Source organism: Topomyia yanbarensis, unplaced genomic scaffold (assembly GCF_030247195.1).
Source record: "Topomyia yanbarensis strain Yona2022 unplaced genomic scaffold, ASM3024719v1 HiC_scaffold_24, whole genome shotgun sequence".
Lineage (NCBI taxonomy): Eukaryota > Metazoa > Arthropoda > Insecta > Diptera > Culicidae > Topomyia > Topomyia yanbarensis.
Window position 1 is genome coordinate 147166 of NW_026683426.1, and position 20319 is coordinate 167484.

The 20319-nt window shown below is 40.1% G+C and overlaps 1 protein-coding gene and 1 long non-coding RNA gene across 2 annotated transcripts; one reads left to right on the forward strand and one right to left on the reverse strand.

The window, feature by feature from the left end:
- Positions 1 to 8664: 8664 nt before the first annotated feature.
- On the forward strand, positions 8665 to 9015 carry LOC131695023 (hemiasterlin resistant protein 1-like). The gene has a single exon (XM_058983557.1). It carries the CDS (start codon positions 8665 to 8667, stop codon positions 9013 to 9015), a length of 351 nt encoding a protein of 116 aa, XP_058839540.1.
- A 1451-nt stretch (positions 9016 to 10466) lies between these two features.
- Positions 10467 to 11122, reverse strand: LOC131695035 (uncharacterized). Its single transcript, XR_009306588.1, has 3 exons — positions 10907 to 11122; positions 10693 to 10847; positions 10467 to 10542 (listed from the first exon to the last, which is right to left on the reverse strand). It is a non-coding gene; the product is annotated as an uncharacterized LOC131695035 (long non-coding RNA).
- Between the last annotated feature and the right edge of the window lie 9197 nt (positions 11123 to 20319).

Below are 20319 nucleotides of genomic sequence, written 5' to 3' on the forward strand. Positions count from 1 at the left end.
TCAATGAGGGAACAATACTCATAAATAACGCGGTAGCCGAACTTCTGTCCAATTGCAGCGACCATGTCCAGAATATAAATGGATCACATTTGATCAATTTCGAGCGATGCACATTACAGATTAACGGAGAAGTTTATACAAACGGAGAGGCTACTATGAAGAGAAGCCGTTATCTTCCAACAACGGGTATCCGAGTGAACGAGATGAATCTAATAAATGCATTGCCGAGAGAGTATCTTCAAAATATCACGCTGGAACAACGCGAGCAGCTGGAGATGGTAAACCTGACTTCGAGAAGCTGGATGCATGGAACAATTGGATCTATCGGAGTTTCTACGGTAATTCTGTTAACCATTGCCGGAAAATACTTTCTCTATTTTCTCAGAAAACGAAAAGCCAGAGTCAACATCAACATCTCGCATGGAAAACCACTCGCGAGCATACAGCCAAATCCCTAGTTCCAATAACTGCTTTGAGGACAAAGCAATTTAAGAGGGGAGGAGTTACCAACATCGTATCGCATCGGCACCGGCGTCCACCAATTAGCAACGTAAGGATCAGCATACCTCAACGCCGGATGACAGTCATAAAACGTTCAAACGAGGTGAGATTGCGACCCGACAGGATGAGGTACAATTATCGAGCACACCGCCCCGACGACGACGGTCACCATTGCACACCACCTTTCCAGCACGATGTTTACATAGGTCCCGAGACGTGATCGGAAATCCCGAGACAGGACATCCCCGCAGCACACACATCAATGACGACGGTACCTGCACCTTATCGGAGCATAGAATGTAAGAAGTGTTAGGTTATAAGTAAAAGCTCTTAAGGATTCATTCTTTTCCTGTAATTCGTAGAAACCAGAATAAAGATCATTAACTCGAGTATTTACTCTAGTTTGCACCACGTATAAATTTAATTGTTTTAATTTTTTAGAGTCGATATTTATTCTAGAAAGAGCATCAGCACCTACATTCATTTTACCTTGTACATATTGTACGGTAAAATTGAATTCCTCTAGGTCTAGTCTCATTCTAGTTAGTTTAGATGATGGTTCTTTCATTGAAAAAAGATAGACCAACGGTCGATGATCAGTTTTAACAGTGAATTTTCGTCCGTATAAATATGGTCGGAAATAGTTATTAGCCCTCTTGTTCTACAGTAGATTTATTTGTTTTGCCTCTCGTGAAGGTTCTGCTGGCAAATGCTACTGGTACAGTGTGTCTTCATATCTCGCCCTGAGCAGAAGCAAAAAATCGTCCCGCGCAAGTGAAACAGTCAATTCTACCTAAAAATCAATCGGTGCCTATCACACAAGCAGTCCATATAACAATAGCCTATACCTACGGTGCGATTTAGTGATGAGTGACGGTGCCCAGCAAAAAGCAACACAGATGCGGCCGAACTGTGTTGCTGTTGATTTTTCAAAATGCCCCGTAAGACCAGCCATTCGGGAAGTGGAACAGTTATTAAAAGTGCAGATGGAACTCAATCTGGCTGAAGTGAAAACCCTACAAATGCATCATATCAAACATTGCGTGCTGATTTCGTTCAACAACATTAAACAAGCTGAGTCATTCGCCTCGCGAAACGACATGCAGCACACCGCCGAATGCGGCAATGTTAAATATAGCATTCCCGTATACATCGAGAACGGCGCTGTAGAAGTTCGAGTCCATGATTTGGCTACGCGTACCCCTGACGGCGCGATTAAAAAATGCTTGCAAAAATACGGAGAAGTAGACTCCGTAACACATGATACATGGAGGATTTTTTTCGCGGGCATCCCTAACGGTGTTCGTGTGGTGAGAATGCGTGTGACCAAGCCAATTCCCTCTTACTTAAGCTTCACAGTGTTAGGAAGGGACGATTCTCTCATTCAACAGACATCACTAGTCACGTACCCAGGGCAAATTCCTACGTGCCAGTTCTGCACGAAGAAGCTGCACCTCGGAAAACCTTGCGTAGAAACTGTTAAGGAAAACTCAAATCCAACTGAAATCAGCACACAACCATCTTACGCTAAACCACTAACAGCTGCAAAACCAGCTTCTCCGGATCAAGAAGCAACAAACATGAATTCTACAACGATCGCGTTTAATGTCTCTAAGCCAACAACCAACAACAACAACAATGAAGCGAAATCAGAAGAGAACGGACACACAATAGCGACCCATACGATTAAAGCACAAACCAGAACAACCGATCGTGAACAGCATGCGAATAGCACAGATGATGATATGGACGAGTACGACAACGAGAAAGAAGGCAGACCAAATGACCCTCAAGATTCGGCGAACAACTTTTCACCGCCAAGGAAACGAATCTCAACACGCAGCAGCAAGCTGCGTCAACAAGATAGCACGAGTAAAAAATAAATAATGTTTAAATCTTTATTTTTACATATTGTAAAATATTAAAAGATGTCCGGCTCAGTTATGCTAACGCGTTGAGCCGTGTCAAATAAACAGAAAAAAAATGCTACTGGTAATTCAATATTGTCATATGTTTGTGCTAGGATAGCCCCACATGCAATGTTGGAAGCATATGTTATTAGAACAAATTCTTTGTTAAAATCAGGAAATTGTAAAATTTTTGGGGAAATTAGTTGTTTTTTAAGCATATCAAATGCATTTTGGCATTCAATATTCCAAACGAAGGTAGTGTTTTTCCTTAATAATTTGTTCAAAGGGTTTGCTATCTGAGCAAAAAAATTATAAAACGCCTGTAATAGTAATGTAATAGAACGCGACGAATCGTCGTACGTCATCTGCATTTTTAGGTATAGGGTAGTTGCAGATCGTATCAAATTTGGATTTATCTGGCTGAATTCCTTTCTCAGAAATGTGGTGACCTAAATAAGTTACGTCGGCTCGAAAAAATTTACATTTGGATGGATTTAATTTTAAATTGTGATTTCTTAATTTCTGAAAAACTTTTTCCAAGTTTGCAAGATGATGGTTGATTGAACAACCGATGACTATGATATCGTCAATATAGAGAAATGCGCACTCGGGACCTAGTCCGCTAAGTGCGATTGACATCATGCGTTGAAAGCTATTCGGGCTAATATTGAGTCCGAATGGCAATCGTTTAAATTGAAAATGTCCGCGTTCCTGTAAGGAGAATGCGGTGAATTCTCTAGATTTTTTCTCGATTTCTATTTGGTGGAAACCGGACTGTAGATGTAGAGTAGAGAAATACTTTGCTCTGCCAAGTTGGTCAAGAATGTCGTCAATTCTTGGTAGAGGAAATTTGTCGGCTAGTATTTTTTATTTAGTTGTCGAAAATCTACAACTAGTCTCCATTTCTTTTCTGTGCTAGTTGTTTTCTTTGGAACAAGCATAATGGGTGAATTATAATTAGAAACAGATGGTTCTATAACACCATTTTTGATTAAATCGTCCACTTGACGGAAAATTTCTTCACGCTGGCTATGCGCGTTTCTCTAATTTTTTATATATACTGGTGATTTGTCACTCAGGTGTATTTTTTGTTTATAGAAATTGTTTGCAGATAGTGTGTCGTCCTTTAGGTGGAAGATATCGTTATACTTATTGCATAATTTAATAAGGCTATCTTTTGCAGATGCCGGAAATTTTTTTAAATTGAGCTCCTCTTGGAGATCATCATTTCGTTTAATATTCCGAGAATCAGTTTCGCTGATCATCGCTAATTGAAAATTGGTTAAATGTTCATATTGTGGTAACAAATGTTTGATTTAAACGGGTTCGTTATTGGTATTTACAATCTTTATATAAGAAGATTCTTTATTTACAATAGACCTTTCTCGTCCGACCTAACACCTGTTTTTCTTATTTTAATGTAGAATACATTTAAGCTTTCAATATAGGGGTCCCGTTTCAAAATATCGGCTGCGGCGCCGCGTCAGATTTTGAACGTTAATAACTTTTATCATACTTAACAGAATGATTTGATTTTTAGGCCAATTTGTTGAAAATATGTTCCTCTATGCTGTATTAAAATTTGAAGTATGTATAACATGCACTAATAACAAAAAATTGTGTTTTTGAAAAATCTTTCGAAAACGACTCGGAAAAGTGAAAATTTTCAGCCCATCCCGCACAGAGCCGTCAAAATGGTGGACCAACCGAACAATAAAATAATGAAAAGTTTATATATAGGTCCACTACATGTTTGTTTTATGATTATTCGCATTGGGTTGCTTGACGAGAGCAGTTGGTGGGGGAAAGACGGCATATTCCTTTGGTTAGGCCATTAGAAGCCAGACGGAAAGGAAAGGCTCATGCACGGCACGAGAACGAGCGAGAAAGCGATAGTAGTGCATATTAGCGCGATTATATAAATATCTGTCGGTCAGTTTTTCTCATCATTCGTATTCGTTCAAGCACTAGCAAAGCAGCCAGTCCACCGAAGGAAAGCAGTTGGCGATGACGACGGCGGAAAAAGTGCCCCAGCTACTGGTGACTCATCGCAACCCGATCAGGAACTGTCGCCCTGCAAGAATTTCGCCCCAACTAAAGGGCAACAGAGTAGGCTATCGTTCCAGCGTCTGGGTCGTGAGATTGTGCAGGACTGCAAAATCGAGCCACGCTTACAAAGCTCAGTCGTAATGATGCCCCGAGAAGCCAACGATGCCTACTTGGTCGGTTTGTTCGAGGATGCAAAATAGTGCTTTGTGGCTCACCGTGTCCGCGGGGAGTGCGTCTGAATTATGCTCCCGCAATAAAACAATAAACGGTTCTTTACAGGACCAATTAATTGTGTTGTAATAAGAGTTAAACTGAAATTTACATTTTATGGTGTATAGCAAATAATTTTCAGAAAGCTATATAAAAAATACGATGTGTGGAAAGAGAATTTAAATTATCCTCTCTTGCTCGTTTTCGTGCACTGCTTTTCCTTTCCTTTCTGCTGCTACTACCATCATAACTAAAACGAATGTGCGTGTTCCCCCACCATCTCTTGGCCAGTGTTGCCACAATTGCATGTCGCTATTACAATTTGAATTATTTTATTGATCCTCTCTAGTATTGATAAAATATAGAACGTGCAAAGTACACTAGTCGCATGCTTTTATTCGAACTTTTTGGCAGCCTCCGTTGATTAACTGCATAAATCGATTTGTTTGTGCAGCTCCTTGCTAGTAGCAAACTAAATAGCCTTTATCAGCGCTAACAAATCACACGAAAGGATTTAAATTTGTGAAAATCTTTTCCTTCTTTTCAAATCTGCAGCATTCTTTGAAAATATTGTTTGAATGTTATTGAAAAACTGAACATGCAAGTTTGCTAACACTGGCCACTAGATTGAAGGCGATGGAAAGACAGAATATTCGTTTTGGTTATGCTAGTATTGGTAGCCGAACGGAAAGGAAAGGCACAGGAATGGCACGAAAACGAGCGAGAGAGCGATAGTAGCGCTTTCTCGTGTGTTCATATATGAATATTGGTCGGTCGGTTTTTCTCATCATTCGTATTCGTTCAAGCACTAGCAAGCAGCCAGTCCACCGAAGGAAAGAAGTTGGCGATGACGACGGTCGGAAAAAGTGCCCCAGCTACTGGTGACTCATCGCAACCCGATCAGGAACTGTCGCCCTGCAAGAATTTCGCCCCAACTAAAGGGCAACAGAGAAACTAATCTGTGTTTTAATAAGAGTTAAACGGGCTCACCGTGTCCGCGGGGAGTGCGTCTGAATTATGCTCCCGCAATAAAACAATAAACGGTTCTTTACAGGACCAATTAATTGTGTTCCAATAAGAGTTAAACTGAAATTTACATTTTATGGTGTATAACAAATAATTTTCAGAAAGCTATATAAGAAATACGATGTGTGGAAAGAAAGAAAGAGAATTTAAATTATCCTCTCTCGCTCGTTTTCGTGCACTGCTTTTCCATTCCTTTCTGCTGCTACTACCATCATAACTAAAACGAATGTGCGTGTTCTCCCACCATCTCATGGCCAGTGTTGCCACAATTGCATGTCGCTATAACAATTTGTATTTTATTGATCCTCTCTAGTATTGATAAAATATAGAATATGCAAAGTACACTAGTCGCATGCTTTTATTCGAACTTTTTGGCAGCCTCCGTTGATTAACTGCATAAATCGATTTGTTTGTGCAGCTCCTTGCTAGTAGCAAACTAAATAGCCTTTATCAGCGCTAACAAATAAGACAAAAGAATTTAAATTTGTGAAAATCTTCTCCTTCCTTCTTTTCAAATCTGCAACATTCTTTGAAAATATTGAAAATGTTGTTATTGAAAAACTGAACATGCAAGTTTGCTAGCACTGGCCACTAGATTGAAGGCGATGGAAAGACAGAATATTCGTTTTGGTTATGCTAGTATTGGTAGCCGAACGGAAAGGAAAGGCACAGGAATGGCACGAAAACGAGCGGGAGAGCGATAGTAGTGCTTTCTCGTGTTTTCATATATGAATATTGGTCGGTCGGTTTTTCTCATCATTCGTATTCGTTCAAGCACTAGCAAGCAGCCAGTCCACCGGAGGAAAGCAGTTGGCGATGATGACGGTCCGCAAAAGTGCCCCAGCTACTGGTGGCCCATCGCAACCAACTACCGATCAGGAACTGTCGCCGTGCTAGTATTTCGCCCCAACTAAAGGGCAACGGAGCAACTAATCCGCTGGCTAACATTCCAGCGTCTGGTTCGTAAGGTTGTGTATTACTTCAAAGTCGAGCCACTCTTACAAAACTCAGCCGTAATGAAGCCAGTGATGCCTACTTGGTCGGTTTGTGGGAGTGGGCGTAAATTACAATAAAAGCAACGGTTCTTTTCAGGACCAATCAATTGTGTTCTAGTGAGAGTTAAACTGAAACTTTCATTTTAAGGTGTGTAGCAAATTTTCAACAAGCAACATAATACGTTGTGTGGAAAGAAGTAGCTTGCACACGGAACAAAAATTTAAATTATCCTCTCGCTCGTTTCGTGCACTGCTTTTCCATTCCTTTCTACTATTATTATCAGTATTACCAAAACGAATGTGTTGTTGCATGTGTTTAAGAGAAACGTTGAAGTCGCATGCTTCTATTCAAGCTTTTTGGCAGCCCCCGTGAACTAACTGCATTAAATGGTTTTTTTGTGCAGCTCCGTGCTAGTAGCAAACAAAATGGCCCTACTAGTGTCTGATTCGTGAGATTGTGCAGGATTTCAAAGTCGAGCTAAGCTTATAAAGTTCAGCCGTAATGGTACCCGAAGAATCCAGTCTTGTCGTTTTGTTCGAGGCTACAAAACAGTTCGCCAGGCACGTAACTATCATGCCAAAAATATCCAACGATCCAGCGCATCACCATCAACACCAACGCCGATACCAAAGGTTCTTTTCAGAACCACCATTATTACCATAGAGAATTATTTGAAAATTTCCCATTCAAACGTGATTCTGTTGAATATTATTAGATTTAAATTAACGTCTCGAATTGAAATCACGACGCTCCGGTTATGTGACAGACATTACCCACCCATCTTTTTTTATTGTGACCACGACTAACGGTTTAATATAGACACCCCATTTCAATATTTCTGAAGGAACAGAAGGTCGAGTTTGGAAAGTTTGTAACTTTCATTGTACTTAACCAAATTACACAATGTTCGCACTAATGATTCAGAAATATGATCAGGAATCTTCTATTAGATTTGTAAGTATGTATATTTTACATGAATAAAGAAAAATTGACTTTCAGGATCTGTTCTTCCATTGGCCAGTACTACGCGACTTCCTCATGCTAACAATTCATTTCATCGTTAGCCATCTCCCTCACCAAGGCCAACAACGCCAACAAAACCGGTCCTTTTCAGGACCACCATCATTTTTGTAAAGAGTAATTTGAAATATTCCTCGCCCAAATCACCTTTTGTCCGAAAATTCCAATGAGTATCAACATATTTGAAGAACGTGTTCCTTATGTATTCTACATCTCTCCGGTTATGTCGCAGACATTACCCACCCATCTTTTTTAATCGAAAGATTACACATTGATAAGAACATTTCCGTAAAAATGAGATTTTTAGGAGCTATCATGATTTTTTAAGGATTTTTTAAAATTTGAAATATGCAAGAATGTTGAATATTTTTTTCACCTCAGCAAGAATGGTGGGACTTAAAATGTGCGTTTGGGCAGCACTGCTTTGAATATTTTCACTTATGTTCTTGGCAACGCGGTAAATGAAGTGGTGAATCGCAGTACAAAATTCATTAGCAATGTAAACAAACTAAAATGAACCTCTCGCTGTAGAACATTGGATGAAAATGTTTAACCTCATTTTTTTGACATTTCGCAGAGCTTGTTTACATAGACTTGGATTTTTTTTATTCGACCACAGTATGAGAAACTTGATTTGGTTTACTTTTAAATGCGAATATCTTGTATTAACAAGCTCGCTAGGCTTTCATTTTTATTTGACGTCATTGGGCAATGTTCCGTTAAATTTGGCATTTGTTTTTTTCTTGTCCACGTTTCGTTGAAGAAAGCGATTTTATTTGTTGCGATCAATTCAACTTGTTTTGATTTTTTTGCTGAATTACAACGTTAGCCACAAAACATTTTGATGATCTCTGGTAATTGGTAATCTCTGGTAATCCTTGAAATTATATACATCGCAACATAGGTCCGCACCAGTTGCAGCTGCTCCACCTCGCCGGAATCGAGTTAGCCGATGGTACAGCCTGCGTCACACTCGGCTGTCGCTGCACCAATGGTAGCTCCCAACCAGGCCTTTGGATTAATTACTCAAATCGCAGCTACTGCTGGTAGTGTAGCGATCGGCTCCGTCGGTAACACCGTTGGACATGCCCTCATCGGAATGTTTAGCGGTTCCCATTCACAAGAGGCAGCCTCGCTAGGACAGGCTGCCCCGGTATCGGGCGAGGCAAACACTCCGGCAGGACCATGCTCGTGGGAGATCAAGCAAATATCTTGTACCCAAGGCCAGGTCGAGTGTGATTCGGAACAATTACCAAATCTAGAAGTCCATATATATAGCGTTCACGTGATACATTTTCCTTGAAGTTGATTGAATAAAAACAGTATAAATGTTGACCAAATCCTGCAGCACTAGGATCAAAGATAGAGCATTAACACCAACTCACTGTGCTTCGGTGTTTTTTTGCAAACGTATCTTTAAAATCGATCACTTGAAAGTAGTATCAATGATTATAAATACGACAACAATACACTCATAACCTTTTTAATGGTTATTTAGCCATAGGTAACGAGGAAATCGGCATGTTTTATTCATGTACAACAAAAAATACTCAGCAATAATGTAACTTATTATTAATTGTTGCGTAGTATAAATGATTATAAAATGCGACAACATAAGCTCATAACCTTTCTAATGGTTATTTAGCCATACTGCCGTGATACGCATAACTGTCCCATCTGCATAGGAAACCCAAATGGGACTGCTATGCGGATCACGGCAGCATAGGTAACGAGCAACAATTTAATTTATTATTAATTGTTACGCGTGATTGGCCAAAATTGGTCGCTTTTAGAATCTGGTGCTCTAAGCATAATTGTCCCATGTTAATAACACATGGGACAGTATAGCGACCATACAGCTGCAACAGCGAATATAGCATTGACATCAATATAACCAGGTTGGTTGCAAGCAGAAAGAACAATACTAGCTGGGCTGCTAGCTGTTTGTGCTACTAATAACACTTGCAGCCTGTCAAATTAACATGATTCTATGATCTAGCTTCAATGATGATGGAATATAACCGAATCCAAAGCCTTACCCATCAGCGCATTTGATCATGTAATGGATATGATAAACTCTGAAAGAAATACATTTTATTGTTGTGTTTTTGAGGTTAGAACTTTTATACTATTGTAAGAATGGTCCTCAGCAACTATCCTTCCAAATCAAAAACTCGTGCTAGCAATGGCTTCGTTCAGAAGCTGCTGTACATTTGTTTTTGTTAGCTGGTCGATTACGATTCCCCCGACCGAACCACTTTTCCGACGCAACAAGAGGGAAACGAACGATTCTCATTTGATTTCCGTAGTCACAGAACCGTATTCATTCGTTCAGTCCGAGCGATATTGCGTAACTCGGGGAACAGGCAAGTGCGACGATTGAGTCGTCATGGGCTTCAATTTTGTACATACAGGCACCTATAAATAACCAATCAATTTAATTATGTAGATTTAGGCCATACCGTAAATTTGGCTGACATACCCCGTATCAAGTCCCTCACATATAGCACACCATCCTGGCAACCAGATGCGCCCATCTCAGCCTGCCACTGGTCTATGAAAATACATGTAATAGGACCGCAATGGCCGTTTAGGGTGAACTGCAATAGGTGGCTATCGAGCCGGAACACGTTAACAGTGTGGCCCTGGCTGCCAGTCATGACTGTACCGCCCGCCACTTCCAAACATGTCACCGGTAACCCTGCTGGTGAAACTCTAGGATACATCGAAGCTCCTCCTCGGATGCGTGATGTTGAGCTGAGAAAGCTGTGGACGGATTTGATCCGGCGGATTGCTGAAATGCTTCCTGCCGAACCGCTGCGTACGTGAGCTAAAAAGAATAAGAATTAAGGCACTTGATGACATACTCATTACAGACTGAAAATTAAATGACTTAGAATATACAGTATTTTAAAAGAACAAGTAAAATCTGTCTGCGCCCTAGGTGAGCTTAAAAAATTGCTTGAAACATAGAACTTACTTCGCCCATATACAGACGTAAATCCCCAATAGATCTGACAACCATACGTGTACGTTTCCAGTCTCAGAAAACCGATTCGTTCACTCAACTCCGTCACCGGCGAGGTTTATGTTAGTTACCCCATTGTTGTGGGTGTTTTCGGCTTCATATATATCCTGCAATGAAACGTCCGTCAATAGTTGTAATAAAAAACAAATGACTCCAAACAATTTACCTTAAAGTTACAAATCTTTCCCTCCCAGAACTTTAACCGCCCATCTGCACACACAATCTCTATGAGATCATCAAAAAAGTCCAGATACCAGATCGGTGAAGTCTGGTAACATTTCTTCCGCGCTGAACTTCCTCCTCCAGGTGGCTGAAAACATTCCCCAGCGCTCATCTGCTTTCGGGGTGGGATGAAGCCGTATGATTGGACCTACTCTGACCGCTGCTACATCATAGCCCTTGGTCGAATTATTCCACAAAAACCGAATTCGCAGATCTGCACAAAACCTTTTCGACATACACGATTATCATTTGTGAAATGAATCTCCAACTGGACGGTAAAATGAAACCATTCTGGGTTAATATTTTCCTGCATCTCATTCTGATGATTGTGCCTGGTGAAGTTAAACTGTAGTTTTCTCTTCAGTTTGAAAGCAAAACTGGTCGGCGAACTCTCTGGAAACGGGAGACAGCTGATGTTTTTGGATTCCTTGACAGGATGAAACACATCAGATAGGTAGAGAAAACAGAACAAACAAAAAAGATGTCATCGATGTTTTAAGAGCACTTTTCAGTTTAGAGCAGCGTTGTCAGATGGTTTGTATAATAGGTTTGCTCTAGTACACAGAAGTTGCTCCGGAGCAAACAGAAGCAAAAAATACTTCCTTTTTACTCCGGTTTGCTAACGGAAGCAGAAAAAAGAGAAGAGAACATAGGAACGATTTTCTCTCTGTTTGCTCCGGAGTACTTCCACTTTCTACTGGTACTGGAACAAATCTAATATCGGTATAGTTCTAAATAAAAAATAGGTATTTATCGGTGTGAAGATGTATGCTAACCAAAAGTTACCTGCAATTTTTTTGGTTTAGATTATAGATCATTCTAATGTTATGTAATCAAACCTACCGAGCTCAATCAATTTCAGAATCGGTTGTTGAGCTTCATTTGAAATTTTGATAGTAACCTGGCAGATTTCTGAATCAATTTCCGGATGATTTGATGTGGAAAGGTGAAGACATTTTCTAAAAAGGCCCATACGTAATATTAGTTGATCTTATAATATGAAAATCGTGATTTTTTGGTAAGAAAAAAGAAGTCGGTATTTTTAGTAACTTTATTGGAATTGAAATTAAAAATCGGTTTAAATATCGATAAATCGGTATATTCTGCAACACTGTTTTGGGGTTCATCTACGTCAAAACAATGTTTTTGACAAATTGGAATGAACTCTTGGAGTTCATACCCAGTAAACGAAACGGCGAATAGCCAGATTAAAACAGCTGCCGGCTAGCGGCAGGCTACTGGAACTATGTTATAGGCTACCCGCCGTAACTTTATTTCATATTCCCCACTCGAAATTCATCCAAATGGTGGAAAAGTATGGAGAATCGAGGTAAAATAGGACAGGGGAATACAGAGTAAAATGGGCAGCTCGAAGAATTTTTGATTTTTTCAATAGTTAGAGACACCAAATTAACGTGACAGTATTCAGAATTGATCCAGCGATGAAAACGGAAGCTGTTCTGCATATAAAAATTTTTGACGAGAAAGGTCTATTGCGTTGCTGCTAAATACTCCAGGAGCGATCTCTGAGGCAATTAACACAACGTCTCCTTCTGGGTTAAAATTATTAATTATTCTATATGTTTCTGCTCTAGCTGGTATCCAGGTTGAGCCACCTAGATTATTGTGTATAGGTATATCTATATTTATGTTATGTACATTCATTGACAGCAACCATGCATCATAATTTATCGAACATCGGTATATTGCCAAAAAATCTCTTCCAATAATACCATCGGTTGGTATAGGAAAATCATCGTTAATTATATGCAGAGTACCCTCAATAGGTGTGTCTTGCATGTAAAAAATGCATTTGGTAATTCCATGACTCTGCAGTTCACCAGGAATAATCCCTTTTAGTTTGTATTTGCGAGTTGTATCTATGCTTGTACCTGGCAAGATACATTCGCTTTTAATGAGTGATATGTCAGTGATATATATATATATATATATATATATATATATATATCGTCCCTGACCTTACCTACTGCGGTAATTGTTATGCTGAGGAGTCGAATTATTTCTTCCTCGTCTATTGTTTTGGTAAAATTGCTGCGTGTTCCCGTTTGTGCTAAATCGGTTAGCTTGTGTATTATTGGGGGTATAGTGCTGCATGTTACCATATGTGTTATATCGGTTAGTTTATGCATTGGAACGTCGCCTGTCAAAATCTCTAACACGCGTATTGCCACGGTAATTTCGTGCGTTGTCAACACGATCGTAGTGTTGACGGTGCCGGAAATGCATGATTTGTGCATTTGGTACGCTGTGGCTTTCGTGCTCCGAGTTCTCCAACACTTTTTGTGTGGCTATTTTTATTGAGGAAAAAATTCCTGCTTTAAGTATAGTACGTGTTTCATGGTTTTTTAAACCGTGAATTAGAGCATTAACTCCTGCTTTTGTAGCCATTGAAGCTGCTACATCACCTGGAATTTGCCTTTCTATATAAGTGTTGTGCAGTTGAAGCGTTAATTCTTCTACTTCATCACAAAATTTGTTGAGAGATCCTCACTGTTGTGAAATTTTCAATTTAGCGAGAACTTCATCTGGGGTTTTGATTGATGCACAGCGGGCTTTTACATCCGCTATAAGTGCATCAATTGATACTAAGTTAATGGGTAGGCCAAGTCTTGCCTTACCCGTTAATCTAGTTCTAAGAAATTTTATTGCCATCGGCATATGTTCTGCCGACGTCATTTCTTTTAGTAACTGAGCCGAGTCGATAAATGCCTCCAACCCGTCAGCAGTTCCATAGTACTTTTGCACGATGGCTGTCGCAGTTTTAATATCAAAGTCAGGCATTTTTGGTTTACCTGCCGATAGCCGTCTGCAAAATATGGCTGTTTTAGCTAGAGTTTTTAAAGTAGTTTTCTTTAATATTTGTGTTGTATCCAAGATCTCTAATGATGCTTGGTACCTTGTTTTTAAATTTAGAAACTTATCGCATTCGATGTTCCACTCATCGTGCGATATCCGATGTTTTAATTTATTTAATTTGCTTTTGTATTCATTATAGAGATCGGAAATTTCTTCCTTTTTCTCTAGAATATCTTGTAGGGTTCTAGCCCTGCCCTTGCTCTTATTTAAATTTAGCTGTATCCTGCAAAGGTGCGAGTCTATTTCTCGTTACCTTTGCATGAACACGCAAAAAAAATGTGTTTAGAAAAATTTGAAACGTATGTTAACTTGTCTATAATTTTTGTTACCCTAACATTTGACTATCATAAAATTATTTTCGTTTGTACGCTCACCTCGTCGATGAACGGCCTTGCCATTACTGCTGATGTTCTTGATGGTGTCGAGCATTCACTGGTGGTGTCGAATTTCAGTTGTTCCGCTCCTCTTCGTCGTCCAAGTGGTCTTCTAGGTACCCGCCTGTCGGCATAAGACAGTGGACTCGCCTACAGTTGATTGTATAGCTATTGTTTGTTTTTTTTCACTTATTGCACTTTTGTTCATATCGGTTTGTTGGCCGTAATTGAATTAAGCGATAAAGCTCGCTGCATTTCGCGCTCGGCGCGCAATCGTTCGTATTTTTTTGTTAGTTTATAGATTTGATGCACCACTACAGCTACACCGGCTATAACGCATCCGTATGCCAGGATGTTCAGTGCCGAAGCCGTTTCCTTCGCTGCCATGTTTGTATTTGCTGTTGCCGCGGTTATCACATTTAGCACGTGCTCGTGCGTCACTACTGTGGGTTTTGTCTGATCGTTACCCATTTCATTTTCACTTGAATGTTTTATTATTTTTCAATATAAATTTGTACTAGTGTCCTGTCACGGTCGCCATTTGGTAGCTTTATGCTACCTTTTCTTTGCACTGCACCGAGTGCTTGCGTTGGGATTTTCCGGGCCTTACCGTTGGACGGGGGACACCGGAAAATCACTGGATTTTCGAAGTAATGTAAATTACTGTCTCAGTACAATATAAGACTGCTCTTTATTTATTCTCAAGGCTTATTTTATATGCGCTGACATGTTGCGCGACATTTTTGTATTTTGGTTATTTTGGGCAAAGCCAATTGGAGAGAGACAGAAAGGCTACCTAGAATTGGTCGCTACTCGGGCAGAGGGTGTGTGCCCATAGATAGCACTGGACGGAGGAAAAAACGCTTGTAAAGCGAAAGGTTCTATCAATAAACAATTGAATATATTTTGCTTTTGCTGGGTGCTTCTCGGCGTTCGCGACACATGCGAACCATATGGACGGTTTCGCTAAGGCGTGTACCGAGCCGAGGTAGTTAATTTGAATGAGTTAGAGATGGATGATTAGATGTATTACAACGTAGCACACAGTCCAACTGCAACTGATTATTCGCCGAGCGACATAACCTCAATTGGGAAAAAAATTCCACGCACTATGGCACTAGCTTTTTCTGTTCCCTCACACGGCCTGTGCCCATGACCTGTGGGATGAACCGGCGGACACCCAACAGGTAGCGAAGTGGACAGGCCAACATCGATCGTAGACGGAATCAACTCGGGGAACTCACGGTATCTGTGAAAGAAGATACAACTCGTACCGACGTACCGACAAACGTGTTTTATTATTCGGACTGTTTTACACGGAATGGATTTTGCTTTGTTTTGTTTGCACTCACTGCTGAACTGGTTGCAGCGTAGTGGCGCCGGGTAAATATATTGCCCCCACTTGTACACTGTCAACATTAACTAGCCTTTCTACTTGCCCGTTACTAGGGGGGTTATTTGGTGGGCTTTTCATAACTTTAATTCCTTGTTTTTCTAGGAAATCAACAAAACTGTACGAATTAAAAGGAGGACCGCCGTCCGATACCAGCACATCTGGTAACCCAAAACGAGCAAAAAATGCTACTAATTTTTTTAGTACTTTAGCACAATCTGTGCCTCTCTTCATCCACTCTACTTCTACCCACTTAGAGAAACTATCCACTATTAATAAGAATGTGTGTGACGAAAAATGGAAAAAGTATATGTATTCTGCTGAAAGGCTTTGTAGTTGGTGTCCATTTAGACTCAATTTTCTGTTTATATACTATGGCCATACTGTTGCAAATATCACAAGCCGACACATACTTTTCTATGTCGGAATTTATTCCAAACCAGTACACTAATTTTCTGGCAAGTTGTTTAATTTTTACCATGCCTGCATGGTTAGCATGCAAGAGTTTTAATGTACAGCCTTGTAACTGCTGCGGTATCACTACTCTGTCTTGGTACAACAGGCACCCGTCAACGATTTCTAAGTCATGCTGATTAGAAAAAACGTTGATAAGGCGGTTGTCTAGTATATTTGGCCAACCATTTCGCATGTAATTTATTATTTTCTGGAGGAATTCGTCAGTCTTAGTCATGTTAGCAATCGCTGTCGTATCTATGGGGATAGCCTTTCCAAAATTTATACTCCTTATCATTTCTTCATCTAACTCTTTAAGGATATTTTCATTCAACGGAAATCGGGAACAAAAGTCCGCATTCCCCATTTTGGAAGAAGGTCTGTAGTGAATCTCAAAGTCATAAACGGATAATTCCAGAATAAATCTTTGTAGCCTTGTCACATATATCGAGTTTTTACCCGCTTTTCCGAAAATTCCAACTAATGGTTTATGGTCTGTATAAACTAATTTTTTTTCCATAGAGAGACTTATGAAATTTCTTTATTGTGCACACTAAAGCAAGGACTTCTAAATGATTAATGGGATAGTTTTTTTGTGCTGGAATTAAAGAAAACGAAGTAAAGCATATAAGTTTTCTATACCATCGATGTCGTGTGCTATTACTCCCCCAAGCCCATAGCCTGAGGCATCTGTTACTACGACAATGGGCTTTAATGGGTCAAAAAATTCTAAAATGTTTGCAATTAGCAGCAAATGTTTGCTTTCGTGAAATGCTTTATCACAGTTTTCATCCCAAACAAACTTCACGTTGTTTTTTAATAAATTGTATAAATGATATAACTTTAAGATAGTCTAGGCAGAAACTTATTATAATAGTTAATTAAACCCAAAAACGATTTGAGCTCCGTCACATTTTGTGGTACATTTGCTTTCTGTATAGTTAGTATTTTATCAGGGCATGGTAATAACCCTTTATCGCTAATGATGTGTCCTAAATATGGTAATTTAGGCACAACAAATTTATATTTGTCCCAGTTAACTTTTATATTTACAGCGGATAACTTCTCCAATACTAAATCAAGTTTATGTCTACAATCATCAAGGTTTTTACCCGCTATTAAAACATCATCTAAATAAACGCAAACATTTTCAATTCCATTTAGAACTTGATCCATCACTTGTTGAAATATTGAAGCGCTAGACGAGGCTCCCTGTGGTATTCTATTATAAGTGTATAATCCCTTTAATGTATTAATAACCATAATTTTTTTTGATATGTTTGATAATGACAATTGAGTGTATGCACCTTGTAAATCTAAAGAGCAAAATACTTTACACCCCGCCAAACCGGCAAACAAATCCTGAGCGGTCGCAAAGGATATGTATTTGGAATTAATAATTTATTTATAGATACTTTGCAATCGATTACTAATCGTATTTCATTGTTTACTATAACCACCGAAGAAGCCCATTTGCTTGTTTTCACTGGTGTTACAACTTTTTCTTGTTCTAACTTGTCTAAATATTCAGATACTTTATCCCTAAGTCTGTAGGGTACGTCATAGGCTTTTTTGAAAATAGGGCTCCCATCTTTCAGTACTAGTTCAGCTTCAAACCCCTTGATTGGTTCCGAAAAATTTTGTATTAATACATTACTATACTTTTCTTTGAATATTGTAGCGATTTCATCACTGTTAGTATCAATCAAATTATTAATTATTTCATTGCTCAGAAAATATTGTCTCCATTCCAAGAAAAAAAAATCCATCCAAGTTCTCCCAAACAATAGAATGAATTCATTATCGCAATGAAAAACCAACAGTTTAAGTCATTCGTAACCCAACTTTGTACCGGGAAACAAGTGCTTTTTGTTCTCTCCGGTGTGGTTTAGTTTTTTCGGTAGTACGAAGGTGCTTGCTGTGGCAGAGGCTGCAGTAAAGCATTAGTAATAAACAGTCCCGCGAGTGATTATTATTACCTGCGATATCGGTGCAGTGAAGTTACTAAACCGTTTTCTTGCCTGAAAGACGGCTTTGTTTAGACGAGCTATATCAGCTCTATTGTGTGAAGGTCACGCGGGTGACGGATAAAACAAACGAAGGATCAATTCACCTACCAGCTCGTCAGGAACCAACTGGTGAAGTGTTTTGTTTTTTACTTTTCTTATCGATTTTTTTTTTCTTTTTATTGCTTTTGATTTTTTATTTTGATTTAAGTTAAACAGTGCGGTCGAGCGTGTTGCTCCCGCAACAAAATGGAACAAACAGAAGGATCGCCCTCCGAAGACGAATATTATGGGGAAGAAGAACATATATCTGATACTGAGACAGATAATGTTATGGTCGATCCACTTCCCCCCAATGTCTCACAGCCCCCCCCCCCCCCGAGTCAAGGTTTACCAGGATGGATCCGCTGGTCCTTGGGTGGTATACTTTCGGCCCAAAAATAAACCGTTAAACAGCATAACTGTTGCACGGGAGCTGACAAAACGTTACTCGGCCGTAACCGAGATTAAAAAGGTTCAGTCAGATAAACTGCGCGTAGTCGTTACTGACTTGAAACAGGCCAATGATATCGTTAGCAATAGCCTCTTTACGCTGGAGTATCGCGTCTACATCCCTTCTCGTGATGTGGAGATCGACGGTGTGGTAAGTGATGCGGGTCTAACTGTCGATGATCTGATGAATGATGGGGCTGGCCGCTTTAAGGACCCTAACCTTCAATCAGTTAAGATTTTGGAGTGCAAGCAATTGCACTCAAAGTCCATAGAAGATGGTAATTACTATCCATCAGACTCGTTTCGCGTAACCTTCGCCCGATCTGCACTTCCGAGCTACGTTGAAGTGGGAGGAGCTCGTCTACCTGTACGCCTGTTTGTACCGCGGGTCATGAATTGTTCCAATTGCAAGCAGCTAGGTCACACGGCCACCTACTGTAGCAACAAGCAACGGTGCGGTAAATGTGGGGAACGCCATGCGGATGATACTTGCAGTAGGCCCGCTGAGAAGTGTGTTTACTGTGGGGAGAATCCGCATGCACTTTTGACATGCCCAACGTACAAACTTCGCGCGGATAAACTGAAGCGATCCGCCAAAGATCGCTCCAGACGCTCTTACGCAGAAATGCTTAAAAGAGCTGTTCCACTTATCTCCGAAAACCCATTCGCTCTCTTGCCAACTGACGATAACGCCTCTAACGACCCTTGCGAGGGGCATTCTTTGGCTCCGCTTGGAAACTCTAGGAAAAGACCTAATCAAAACTCACCTGAACTTCCTCGTAAGGGTCCTAGGTTGTCCCAAACAAGGGTACAAAATAAAAATAATTCATCAACTGGAAGTGCTGGTACAAATCCGAAGATAATACCTCCTGGTTTTGGGAAATTGAGATACAACCAGGAGTTCCCAGCACTCCCCGGGGCACCAAAAATCCCAAGTGCTCCAATTTTACAGTCAGAAACTCACCCTAAAACGGGATTCCTTAAATTTTCTGACATTGTGGACTGGATATTCACAGCTTTCAACATTACCGATCCTATGAAAAGCTTGCTGGTTGCTATTCTACCAACAGTAAGAACATTTTTAAACAGTTGACTGAACAGCGATCGTATCCTTCGATGGCTAACTTATTAGACGGAATCAGGGATCTGATCACTGTTTTACAGTGGAACTGCAGAAGTATTATCCCCAAAATCGATTCATTAAAACACTTGCTAAATTACAATCATTGCGTTGCATTTTCCCTATGTGAAACATGGCTAACTTCTAATATAAACCTCAACTTCCACGATTTTACTTTATCCGCTTGGATCGAGAAGACTCATATGAGGGGGTACTTTTAGGGATCAAAAAGTGCTACTCCTTCAATCGAATCAACCTCCCTTCGACGCCAGGCATTGAAGTTGTCGCTTGTCAAACAACAATCAAAGGCAAAGATCTTTGCATTGCTTCTATTTACATTCCTCCTAGGGCCATGATGGGATATCGAAGATTCTCCAACGTGATTGAACACCTTCCCTCGCCCCTCCTGCTTCTTGGAGACTTTTACTCTCACGGTACGGGGTGGGGCTGTCTATACGACGATAATCGATCTTCGACAATTCAAGACCTTTGTGACAACTTCAATATGACAATTCTGAACACAGGGGAAATGACACGGATCCCTAGACCACCTGCGCAAGCAAGTGCACTGGACATATCTTTATGCTCGACATCACTACGGTTAGATTGCAAGTGGAAGGTAATATCTGATCCCCACGGTAG